The sequence below is a fragment of the Stomoxys calcitrans genome, chromosome 4, assembly GCF_963082655.1.
Source record: "Stomoxys calcitrans chromosome 4, idStoCalc2.1, whole genome shotgun sequence".
NCBI classification, from domain to species: Eukaryota; Metazoa; Arthropoda; class Insecta; order Diptera; family Muscidae; genus Stomoxys; species Stomoxys calcitrans.
Window position 1 is genome coordinate 20,957,878 of NC_081555.1, and position 13,582 is coordinate 20,971,459.

At 35.8% G+C, this 13,582-nt stretch overlaps 1 protein-coding gene across 6 annotated transcripts in view; it reads right to left on the reverse strand.

The window, feature by feature from the left end:
- LOC106085723 (protein strawberry notch) overlaps positions 1-8,578 on the reverse strand; it is a 55,530-nt gene extending 46,952 nt beyond the window's left edge. For 4 of the 6 annotated variants that reach the window (XM_013250137.2, XM_013250127.2, XM_013250119.2 and 1 more), the window contains exon 1: positions 8,056-8,578. In XM_013250137.2, the coding sequence (XP_013105591.2) occupies positions 8,056-8,058 (3 nt within the window). In that variant the 5' untranslated portion in view covers positions 8,059-8,578. The remainder of the gene's footprint in view (positions 1-8,055) is intronic. The other 2 variants (XM_013250111.2, XM_013250145.2) reach the window with 2 other exon arrangements.
- Between the last annotated feature and the right edge of the window lie 5,004 nt (positions 8,579-13,582).

Here is a 13,582-nt window from a genome sequence, read left to right on the forward strand (position 1 = left end):
CTAAGCTACGACTCTGCTTCATTTTTTAACACAACCTATAGAACTTATACAAATGCACTACAAATACCATGGCATAGTGCAAACCTAATACCATTCATTGTACTCTACGCACATAATAGAACAGAACCGATGGCGATGTGGCCCAGAAGGAGCAGCAATATTAAGGACATATCAAAGTCTTACATATTTTGTAAACGAAATTTTTCAACAAAAGTACAAACAACTACTACTACTACTACTTAACAACAAAAGCAACAACACTTTGGGGAATTAAAAATTCCTGAGGAGATTTTGTATGGACAGGAAGCAGTAGGATAGGCAAGAGGACCAAACAAAGTTTTACTAAAAAGCCACACCCATTTCGCAAGACTAAATTCGAAAGGAAACTAAAATGGTAGAAACCATTTCTAAATAAATTTAAAATCCAAAAGAAGTTTTTAAAGCTTTCATAAATTTCAACCTTTTTAAATACTTTAAAAAAATTGTATCAAAACATTAAAGTCTTATCTTCATTACTTCCTCCTACTACAAAACAAAAACCATGTCTCAGCTGTTTTCTTAGTTTATTTCCCAGACAATTGAAAAGAAGAAGAATGAGACGATGACTGCAAAGACGTTGAGAGAAAAAAAAATACCTATGTGAAAGCTGCCATAGTGCCATTGACATGGAATAGTAATAAAAGCAATACAAATGACCTTGTAATACAAAATATATGTTGAGAAAAAAATGCAGAGTCCTTGCCAAAGAGCAAGAAAGAGGAAAAAAATGGCAACAATCGTACACACACACACACGCATATTTTACACACAAAATAAATACATTCCAATGACGAAAGAGAATGGAAGACATCCAAAAGCGCTCATATGTATTTACATAAATACTTGCATACACATATCTTATACAAACATATTTGTTGTTGTTACATTATGTCCTGGTAAACCAAATTCAAAAGAGGAAACATGTGTATGTATGGTTTTCCAAGTCAAAGCTATAAACTTTAAGGCAAATAACCGCAAAATAATAGAAAAACAGCAGAAACTTCCCCCTGGTTAGGAAGTTAGTAAAGAGAAAATGTGAGAGAACCAGAGAAAAAGTTAAGAAATACCAGTACTTTCTTTAAGCTAAGCAAGTTGCTTAGAATTTCTCATATGCTTCGGTTTCTAATTCCTTACACATTCTTTTTTGCAGAATTTGGAATTACAAATAAAAACAAAATAATATCAAAACCAAAAGAGAGCCAAGGAACATGTCCTCAACAAAAACAAAATCAAATGGGAAAAGTTTTCTTCGGAACCCCAAACTTTGCATCGCACAATTGTTGTTAACAGGCACAGACATTTAAACCCCCCACCACCCCTCCCCACTTTTAAAACACCACAAGACTTTGCTTCCTCATACATTCAAACAAACACTACCAAGCCACCCATCCACCCATTGCTCAACTACATTATTTTATATGCTCTCTAATTCTGCTGCCAACGCCAACAATCTCCAGAGAGCAAGAGCGACAGAGAAAGAGCAAACGCAAAATGCATGCTTTTTTCAATGTGCATTTCATTGAAAACCCAACAACGTGTTTAGAAAAAACACTCTCTCTTTTATCCTTGTCCTACTCATGGAATCCTGAGTGCAGTACAGCATGTACCGTTATTTGATTATGTTCTGCATTTTTAGTAGCAGTGAGGGTTGGTATATGAGTTAGAATATCTGCAAAGTTTGGTTTTTGGCAAATGACAACGAAAAATCCCACCCACCTGCCCACCACACTGCAACTGCGCATTGTTTATATACCAAAAGTTGGGGGGTTTCAAACGAATTGGCGGGAGAAGAAGCGTGATGAAATAGAAAAAGAGAGTTGTTGAACACTTTAATCAAAGTCATATTTAATTTAAAGAATCAGTTGAAGAGAGCAGGGATTGAGACGGGTTACAGAATAAAAGTGATGCCATATTGAAGATTTAATACAATAATTTAACAGAATTTTCCATAGAATTAAATTTTTGAAATAATTTCCTATAGGAATAAAAAATTTTAAAAAATTTCCTGCAGAAATAAAATTTTTAAATTTTTACTTACGAGTTTGGGTGGTGCCAAAAGAAATCGCAATCTAGGAAACCACCCAAATGCTTTTGCAAAGCAAAAAAAAACACATTTTTCTGCCTATTTATTAAAAAAGTTTTTTCATACCCTCCACCATAGGAAGAGGGTTATACAAATTTCGTCATTCCGTTTGCAATACCCCGAAATATGCGTCTAAGACCCCATTAAGTATATATATTCTTGATCGTTATAACATTCTAAGTCGCTCGCCATGTCCGTCCGTCTGTCCAAAGAACGCTAACTTTCAAAGGAGTAAAGCTAGACGATTGAAATTTTGCACAAATATATCTTATTAATGTAGGTAAGTTGGCATTGTAAATGGGCCAAATCGGTCCATGTTTTGATATAGCTGCCATATAAACCGATCTGGAGTCTTGATTTCTTGAGCATCTAGAAGGCGCAATTCTTATACGATTTGGCAGAAAATTTGCACGTTGTGTTTTGGTATCATTTCAAATAACTGTGCTAAGTATGGTTTAAAGCGGTTCATAACCTGATAGAGCTGCCATATAAACCGATCTGGGGTCTTGACATCTTGAGCATCTAGAAAGCGCCATTCTTATCCGATTTGGTTGAAAATATGCACTTTGTGTTTTGGTATCACTTTCATATCACTGTGCCTAGTATGGATTAAAACATTTCATAGCCTGATATAGCTGCCATATTAACCGATCTGGGATCTTGACTTCTTAAGCCTCTAGCGGCCGCAATTCTTATGCGATTTTGCTGAAATTTTGTACAACTGCTTCTCCTATGACCTTCAACATACATGTCCAATATGGCCTTAATCGGTCTATAGCGTGATACAGCTCCCATATAAACCGATCTTCCGATTATGCTTCTTGAGCCCCTACAAGGTGCATTTCTTATCCGAATGGACTGAAATATTACCCAATGACTACTTCTATGTTCTTGAACATTAAATTCACTTATGGTCCGAATCGAATTATTACTTGATATATGTCCAACAGCATAACAATCATTATCTTTTATTCCCTGTTTGCCTAAAAAGAGATATCGCGCAAAGAACTGGACAATTGCGATCCATGGTGGAGGGTATATAAGATTCGGCCCGGCCGAACTTAGCACGCTCTTACTTGTTTTGTTTTCAATTTGTAATAGAAATAGATTACCCTATGCGCTGCAGCGGGACAAAATCCAATTGTATGAAAAATAAAATGTCAATAAAATTAAAAAAAAAAAAAATTTAAAAATTAAAAAAAAATTATGGTAATAAATTATAAAAAAAAAATTTTAAATTACATTAAAAAAAAATAAAAAACCAAAAATATAACAATTAAAAAAATATAATAAGAAAAAATTTTTTAACAAGGCAATTTTTTTTAGAAAACTTTTGTTGACAACATTTTAATTGGAAATATGCACAAATCTTTTATATATAAAATTTTGTTAGGCAAAAAAAAGCTTTCTCGAATATGGCAACTTGATTTCTCATTTGACCAATGTATATAAGGATACTTCCCTGTTAAATCCACAAACTTGCATTTGTATACCAACTCTTAGAGAAATTTGTACACAATTAATTATTTAAGTTGTGGCATGATTTCCAAAACCATTTTATGGAATCTGAAGCCATAATAAGAGGATACACTGTTGCTTTAATATACGCAAGAGCATGTCAAGGAACAAAAATAAAAGGATGAGCTTTGATAATATGAAACAGCCCCATACAACTCATAGCAGTGTGGAGGCAAGGTTGCTTGAACGTGGAAATAGTAATACAATGCTTGCAAAAAGGGGCACAGATGTTTATAATATGAAAAAGTTTCGAAGTAAGTTTTCGACGACCATTAAAGTTATTAAAATAAAGTCACATAAATTTATTACCAATGGTATGAACTCTGAGCTGACTGGAGGATTGTGAAATGGACAATTGGACATTGGCTTTGAGTTTGATGAAAACTATATTATTTAAAATGAAAATTAACCTTTTATTACAAAAAAAACCTTCTAATGGTTTGGAGATAGCATGAGAATGTCTAATTGACAAAGAACTAGAGAATTGATGAGATGAGAAGATAGGCATTTATTTATTTATTTATTTATTGGCGGAATTTTCTGGACCTAATATCCGAAAATATGCACTGAGTCACTCTTTTCACTACCTGGAAGAATAAGGAATATTGTTGGCTTCTCTCTTAACTCATTGAGCTGGCACCTCCCTAGACATGATAAAGAAGAATTTTGTGTATTTTGAGTACAACAATACCTAACCGATTCACATATAAACAGGTCACACAGCACAGACCTGCAGAATATCCAAAAGAATGGTGTTACTAAATCCACTACCTCATATCAATCCAATGGCAGCCGGTTTTACTTACCGGATAGACCCGATGTCGCTTCAGTGTACAAATCACTGCTACAACTACAACAAACAAATATTATATTTAGCATAAATGAGAGCTGAATGGTGTAGTAGACTTAACTTATATGGATTTAATTGAATGGCACCCTAATCTCTGCACTGCTACACAAGACCCCATAAGACAAAGAGGTCGAGGAGGGTATCATTCGTCACATCTGTGGTCTTCGAGCAGACGAGAATCACAAATTAACGCGGACGAAATTTCGAATGTCATCGGCAGCGCCAAGTCTCTGATGATGAAGCAACTGAATATACCGGGGATCTTGTATCTGGTCCAAGTCCTCAACCTGTCTCTCAGCAATCTCATAGTTTCCGACGCCAGGAAAATGGGTAGAGTGATCCCACTGCTGAAGTTAGGGAAGAACTCAAATAAGGAGATTCGTACACACCGATTTCCCCTCTCTCACCAGAGCCAAAACACTTAAGACACCACTCTAAATGAAGCGACCAGATTCTTAGAGCTAGATCTAAAGACGATATCGCGGCACGGAATAACTACGAGCATCACACAATCCCAAGGCAGCCGGTTGTACGTACCGGATTGACCCGATGAAGTGCTTCATCGGCAAGGGCTGTCACCTCAGTATACAACACACTGCTACAACAACAACAACGAGCATCACAAAGGCTGGAAGTTTGAGCTCCAATCTGTGTGGTGTTCTTTTTTTGTCATGAGAAGCTTAGCTGAGAGCTACCGGGTCCTCAGGTTGCAGATAGTGGAATGCTCCATATGGAGTGGTTGCAACTGCTGTCGCAGACAATCAGCGGTATCAAGTGGAGAGTCTTAGTAAGAGGATGGGTGGCACCGGCTGTTGCTTAAATACTGAGTGCCTATGATACTTTTAAATAACCATTGGCGCCTTTAAATAACCATTGGCCATCATGTTCCCAGGGCGATCGGTCGTATAGACCGGAACAAGCTTGCTCGCCTATAAGAGCTTGACGAGGATCCCCACCTCCACATGCAAATGTGGCTACAACAACAACGGTAACAGCATCAGTAAGTGGGAGTCGTACAGACCGTTCTCCCTTCCCTCACCAGTAGCCAAGATGCTTGAGGCATTACTCCTCCCCAGCCTCGTAGGAGAATTTCCATACGCCGAGCATCAGCATGGATTTCGAAGGCTACATAGCACAAAAATTAGTTTGCATGCCATCGCACACTTTGGCCGTGGCTTCAATCAGCCCAGGCCATACGATAAGATGGTTCTCGTGGCACTGGACCTGTCGAAGGCATTCGACACGGTCAGCCATGCCAAACTATTTGAGAACACCGCCAAAACCTCCCTCCAGTCAGGACTGAAACGCTAGGTCGCGAATTATATGTGTGGTCGCCAGTCATTTGTAGAATTCAGGTTCACCGTAGAATGAAACAGGGAGGTCCCCAAGGCGGGGTTATATCTTCGGCACTATTAACTTCTACCTATCCTCCATTCCACCTCACTCACAGCGCTTACACTTTCTCCCCATATGCCACAGCTATTTGCAATTAAGTCAAAAGTAGAAACAAGGTCCTCAAGTCACTTGCCGATAGCACTTGGGATGCTGACAAAGAAACCTTGTTGATCGCGTACAAAGCAATTGGACGGTCTGGTGTGGTCTCGTCAACTCTGAAACAATATTCAGATCTGTCAGAATGCCGCCCTTCGAACTGCGGCGGGCCATCTCTTCAGTTCTCATGTGGACCACCTTCATCAGGAGACAAAGATCCTACCAGTGCGAAGACATAACTACATGGTGTCTAAGCAATACCTTTTGGGCGGTTGTCGCAGAGACCATCCAAATCACCATCATGTGAATAGGTATCCATCATCCAGAAGCCTTAAGGTAGATCTACATGATCTAGAGCATGAGGCTCAGCGCTACAAGAGAGAACCTGTATACCAAGCGGGTCTAGACAGCTTTCATGCAGACACGGTAGCAGTCCTTGGAGAACGACCGCCTCCCGTTGCACCTGAATAAATTGACCTCCCCCGGCAAACCAGAGTAGTTCTGGCTCATTAACGTTCCGTCAGATGCAGCCGCCTCAACTCCCACAGAGCAAGAATTGATGCCGACCTGCAAGATTTATGTCCCATATGTGACCAGGAACCACCCGATAAACGTCACCTTTTTAACTGCCCAGCCAGAGCCACTCGACTCCCAAGATCCCTCTGGACGCACCCCATCTTAGTCGCAGAGTTCTGGGTCTTGACACTTAACAGAATCAAGCAAATGAAAGATAGAACACAACAAACTGCTACAACAACAACTGCAACCAGGCAATTGGACAATAGATGGGAGGATCCATATTGCCCAATTAGCAAACTCCATTTGAAGCATAAAATCTATGGATCGCTGATTTCACTGATCTGCTTACAGGTAATAAGTCCGCTACCGAAGAACAAAAATAAAACCTCTGGTTCAACATCATAGTTAAATAGACTTCCGGTCATAGCCAAATGGTAGGTGACAAACTTAACATGATGATTGTAATGTTTGTTCTGAATTGTGTTCTTACATCATACCAAAAAGACTACATGTTTGTGTTAGGGCAAAAGTGCTGTCCGATTGTAGCACACTGAAAAGCCACCCCCTTTTTATATCCAAGTTCAAACAACGTGTCGCAAAGTGATGCCTAAAGAAATAACAAACAAAAAACCACCTAAGAGCTCTTATTGTCTCCTGTACTAAAAAGGGACGGGAAATTTAGTCAATTTTTCAATTTAAAGTGTACACAAGTCAAGTGGCCAAATAAAATTCCAAAACACAGTTTTTACTATTAACCTATTTCAAAGATAAAATATAATTCTGTAATAGTTCCAACTGCAAAGAAATAAAACATCATTTGACCTCCACGCAACTAGACGAACAATGTTTGCCCACCAAAAGCCAAAAAACATTGAAGAGACACCCACTAATTCTCTCATTAATATGTATATGCCTCCAATGAAAAACCAACATTTAAACAAAACTATTGGTTTAATATAAACAATAATAACAACAACGAAAACAAACGAAAGCATAATCAAGCAATTTTTAATAAAAGCACGTTGTAATCAAAAACACATGTTTTTGCTGCGGTTTCACATGGTCATTGGCGTTAGTCGTCGCTAACCCACTGTGCCATCACAAAAACCAGCTGTGAATTTTACGCACTATTTGCGCTAAATACAACCTCCACTTGCCAGAAAGAGATGGCTATAGCAACACACACAACTACAATAAAAACAAAAACAATATACAGCAACAATTTTTTGACAATTGAACATCGTTAAGTTTGACAGCAGCAGCATGGACAGAACAAAAAAAATTATTGCAAATTATAAAAACATTTAATAACTTGATGAAATTTTAAACTTAACAATAAATTAATTACACCAAACCTACAGTGTAAAGAGCTTTCATAATGAGCTAAACAATGACAAAATGCCTGAACAAACAAATGAAAAAAAAGAAACTATAGGTTGAGGCTGTGTGCGTAATTGATGTAGACCTCTCCGACATGGTGGAGGAAGAATCTAGTGTATTTATTTACGTAAAAATGTTTTGCAAAAATTCAAGTTTCTTACGAAGAAAAACTTACCATTTTGTTGGTTATCTTTGAAACACTGAAGATCTATAGAAAATTTTCACCCTTAATTACGTTTCAAAAGAAATCACTTATTTTTTTAACACAGACACTTACAACGATTATATCTTGGTTGCTTCTTTTCGTTATTCTTTTTTTTTTTTCGCCCCGAACTAACCGACCAACAACTGATATGATGACTATTGTGTTTTTATAACTCTTTCAGGAAGTTGGAATTTTTTGGGTTTTTTTGAAGCAAAGATTGCTATATATCTATGCTTTTACACGATTGGTATTTATTTATTATCTTATTTTTCTGCTTATTTGCCACACAACACCATTTCCGATACTTTTATTACGACTTTAGCGTAAGATCTTAATATTTTCTTGCGGTTTGTTTTTCTTGTGTGTGAACCCGCCGCACGTTATGTTTACGTTTTATGTTTTCTGCAGATGATTTGTTGTCGTTTCTTGCCAGATCATTGACAAATTAATTAACAAATTAAATTCGTGGTTCTTACTCTGCACCGATGTTAAATATTCTATTGTCAAAGTTAGTGAACAAAGCCGAAGCCTTTTCGTCGGCGATGGCAGCTTGGCAAATATCTTGTTCGGCATCGGCGGCTAAAAGGTTGGTACTCAATTTGTCTTTTCACGTGAACAACTGTCAAAATCCATATAAAAAAATTAAAATGAAAATTTTTTGAAAAAAGAACTCTTATATACGCTGAAGCCTGAACTGACTTCGACTTTTCGCCCAAACAACAGTCAAATCGTATTTAAAAAAATAGTGACGAAGAAAATGCTAACACTTTTCGTAGAAGTAGTATGGAGTTCTATGAGCAAAATAGAAGCTACATGTCGCTGCGCCAATACAAATCGCTTCAATTAGGTTAGGTTGAAAAGAGGGTGCAGATATTAATCCGCCCATGCCATTATAGACATACACCTAAAGTCTGGTACTATATTTGTTTTTCACAGTTGAAAACACATATTTTTCACGGTTACTTTTTTGAAACATAATACTTTTCAAAATCTATTATCTTAAAATAAGTAATCACGAAAAAATGTTGCGAAAAATGAACATAGTACCAGCCATAAGTCAGTAATCGGCTTGTTGTGCGTTCTTAAAACTAGAAAGTAACATGGCGCACCGATTTTACATAAGTGAGCTGGTAGTCCTATGTGTCCCGTTATGACACCGAAAGCTATACTGACTCCTTCTTAATTCAGTTATAGACTCGTATTTTCACGATCCGGATCACCCCATTCGCTTCAATTAATTGCAAATGCAATGCAAATTTGTACATGAACGTTCCACTAAGATACAGGGACAAACTTCTCGCATATCCATGAGTGCTGTCAGATTCAAGTTTTTAGAATTTTCAACTTTAGCGTCTGAAATCGAGCTTCATTCTGTGTTGCCATACGTGAAATAGTTATTTTAGGCAATTTTTACACAAATTTCTTTGTGTGTGTTGGTAAAACGTCGATCAGCATGATGACAACATGGCGGATTGCACCATGTGATTTGTGGTTGTTTTACAAATGAGACCAACTTTAATTGTTTCGCCATGTGCGCTTCGGTGGCCTCTTTTATACATCCATATATATTACCACTGTCACATTTATAATGATAACGCATCCTGCTGTGCTGTGTAAACTCCGCATAATTCCTGCATGCATAATCGACTTGCCACAATCGTGAATTATTCCTCGGTTATCGATAAATTTCTATCGAATCGTCCAATAGACGCTTGCATAGTTTTTACCGTTAGCAATTTAGTAGTTCTTTCTTTTGCCATTTGATTTCTTGAAAGAAACTGTGATAAAAATAGTAAATGTATAATTATTGTCTATTAGAAAAAGAAAGATAAGTAAAAAGTGGTAAAATTGTGTGGAAAAATGTTAACAAAAGAAAGGAACTGCGGAAGTACCAGAGTGTACACAGTATGAGTGCAATAAGTAAATGAATAATATCGTGCGAATTTTGCAATAGATTGAGATCAATCTAAAGTTAGAACTGCCCGGGACTTTGAACCATTATAAATTCACACTACGCAAGATCCCTGAAAATACTGAAGAAAAACAAACCCATAACTATCTCCGTTTAACGATTACAAAATTTACGTTCCTCATACGTTAAAAGTTATTAAAGGTCACGTCCGCAATTGGAAGTTTGACAAGTAGAAGAAGAAATTAAAGTGGTGCACAAAAATTAAATGTAGGATATATTTCTACATAAGTCTTCGAAATAACAGTTTCTGTCATGGACCTCCCAAAATTTTGTGTGAGAATTCGGAAGAATTTTGGTGTTTTTAGAAGCCGTAAGAAGAGCTTGAAGCAGCTTTCATCATTGAAACCAAGCAGTTATTCGATCTTCGATCTGGGCCACCCAAAAGTAAGTACGAATTTTCTTTTTTTTAGTATTTATTTACATTTAATCTTACCTTCGATACTCTACAAACCTGTTTATATTTTTTTTTTAATAAAAAACTAATGCAACGTGTCTATCTCAATTCTCATAAGTCATTTATTTTCACTATTGTACTCTCTATAGGTTTGCATCCTTTCAATTTTTTTATTTATATATTTTTTTTATATAGGTAGTGTTTTATGTTTTCTCCGACATAAATATACAACATTAAATTAAACGAATTACATTTTATTTTTTGTTTATAGAGAATGTATATCCACATTTATTTTCAAGTTTTCACATTAAAAATAATGAAGCAAATACTTGGTTTTTTTGTTTTTGCACTAAATTTCTGTTTGTTTTTTGCATTTGCATTCGCATTCGAAAGTCATAGTTTCCAATTAAGTTTTAAATCCAATCTAATAAGATTAAACTCATAATAATAATGGTTTTTGTAAAACACTGAATAATTCGATTTGTTACAATGTATATAACGATTATAAAAAGCAGTATTTCGTTAGTTTAAAACTTGTTTTATACATGTATTATTTTTAGTGTTTTTTTTTTTCATTGTAGAGTTGGGATATTTACTATGGGCATAGAAGGCGTTGTCATAAGTGTTATAACAATATTTTGTAAAAATCGGGATTTGGGCGAAAATTGTCGTTGGCATGTGCAAAGAAATGCATGTCCCGCCAAAATGTTCACTAGGATCGCTAAAGGTCCGAGAATATAGAATCAAATGAGTATTGCACTATAACTAAGTGTTATACATGACAAGTGCATGTAATGAGGGTCATTTTTACTCAAATGCTTTTATAAACGTTGCCAAGTCTATAATTTCCCAAGCTTCTACACGCATTGGGCTTTCTTTTTTTTTTTGTAGAAACAATGCAATATTGCTCTATGGTGGCATGCACTTAATTTAATGCTGCACCTCTGGGCCTCTGGGCATTGTGGTTAGAAAAAAAGGGGAGGCTAAGAAAGATTTCTCTTTGGTCATGCGACGGTCTAGCATCGTGGTAAAGGAAGGGAGGATTGCCGTTAATCAAAGTCGCACCACGCACGTGACAAACAAAATCTAAGAGCAGGCTTTATGACCCAGCATCTAATGAAACGAAGTGGACCAGACGTGTGAGACAACAAACATCAATCTGCAAGAAGCGCCATAAAATGTAATCATTCACATATACTAAGCTACGGGTTCCCCCAGTGGTAGGGTCTATGTACGGGAAGGATCTTGCTCCCTAAAAATAAGCTTGCCCCAAATCCAAATATGTGGCCTTATATTATTTTTGAGCCACTTGACATTCCTAGTCGTTCCAGCCACGTTTGCCCGTCCATCTTTCGATATCACAATAGCGGTCGAACGAATAAAGATATCCACTTGAAATTTTTTTTTGAAACGAATAACACCTTGGTTCACGGCACGGGATAGCTGTGGGCACCATGTAAGCTGGAACATTGAGCTCCGATCTGTGTGTTCATTGCTGTCACGAGAAGCTTAGCTGCGAGCTACCGGGCGCGTCCACAGGTTGTGGATAGTGGAGAGTCTCAGTGAGAGGTGGGGTGGCACCGGCTCTTGCACAAATACCTATGATGCTCGATATGACAAGGCGAGTTATTGGCGCCTTTAAATAACCAATGGCCACCATGTTCCCGCGGCGATGGATCCTTTGGACCGGAACGAGTTTGCTCACCTACAGGAGCTTGACAAGGATCGCTACCTCGACATGAAAATGTGGTTATAACAACAACAACAAACTTATTTCAATCTTCGGTGTCATAGACGAACATGCTAACCAATGCGCCAAGGTGCCCTCAAAACACTCAAACCCAATCTCGTCTAGACAGTTGCATAAGAAGATACAGCCCGGGGTTTAAGTTCTTGAGTCTCTAAATGCTTCAATATCCAATATAGATGAAATTTGGTACTATCACCGGTTGAATTACAAGCTGTGTCTGATAGACTGGTTCCTCGGCTTAGGGAGATATACTCTGCTTGGATCAGAATGTCAAATAAAATTTTGTATAAAAATAAAATTTTGAAAATATTTTCTATAAAAATAAAATTTTGAAAATATTTTCTATAGAAATAAAATGTTGACAAAATTTTCTATAGAAATAAAATTTTGACAAAATTTTCTATAGAAATAAAATTTTGACAAAATTTTCTATAGAAATAAAATTTTGACAAAATTTTCTATAGAAATAAAATTTTGACAAAATTTTCTATAGAAATAAAATTTTGACAAAATTTTCTATAGAAATAAAATTTTGACAAAATTTTCTATAGAAATAAAATTTTGACAAAATTTTCTATAGAAATAAAATTTTGACAAAATTTTCTATAGAAATAAAATTTTGACAAAATTTTCTATAGAAATAAAATTTTGACAAAATTTTCTATAGAAATAAAATTTTGACAAAATTTTCTATAGAAATAAAATTTTGACAAAATTTTCTATAGAAATAAAATTTTGACAAAATTTTCTATAGAAATAAAATTTTGACAAAATTTTCTATAGAAATAAAATTTTGACAAAATTTTCTATAGAAATAAAATTTTGACAAAATTTTCTATAGAAATAAAATTTTGACAAAATTTTCTATAGAAATAAAATTTTGACAAAATTTTCCATAGAAATAAAATTTTGACAAAATTTTGTATAAAAATAAAATTTTGAAAATATTTTCTATAGAAATAAAATTTTGAAAAAATTTTCTATAGAAATAAAATTTTGAAAAAATTTTCTATAGAATAAAATGTTGATTTCAGCAAAAGTATAAATAGACGAAATACCCATGCTACCCAATATTTCGACTGAACTGCTCGAACGCATAAAACGAGTCATTTGTATTAGACATCTCTATTTCCAGGTTAGTATGTTTTATTCTTTATTATCATAATTTGGAATTTCGTTTATATTTGAATATACTCGTAACTGCCATGTAGACCGAGACGCGTTTATGTATGTATAGTAGATAGATTAATATTAAATAGGATTTTGAATATAGGTATTCATCTGGGTTGGTTTTTTGGTGGGCCTGTCTGTTGGGTTCCTTTAACAAAATTTTTGTTATAACACTTAACGCCTACATGTTCGATTGTTTTCGTTTGTTTCA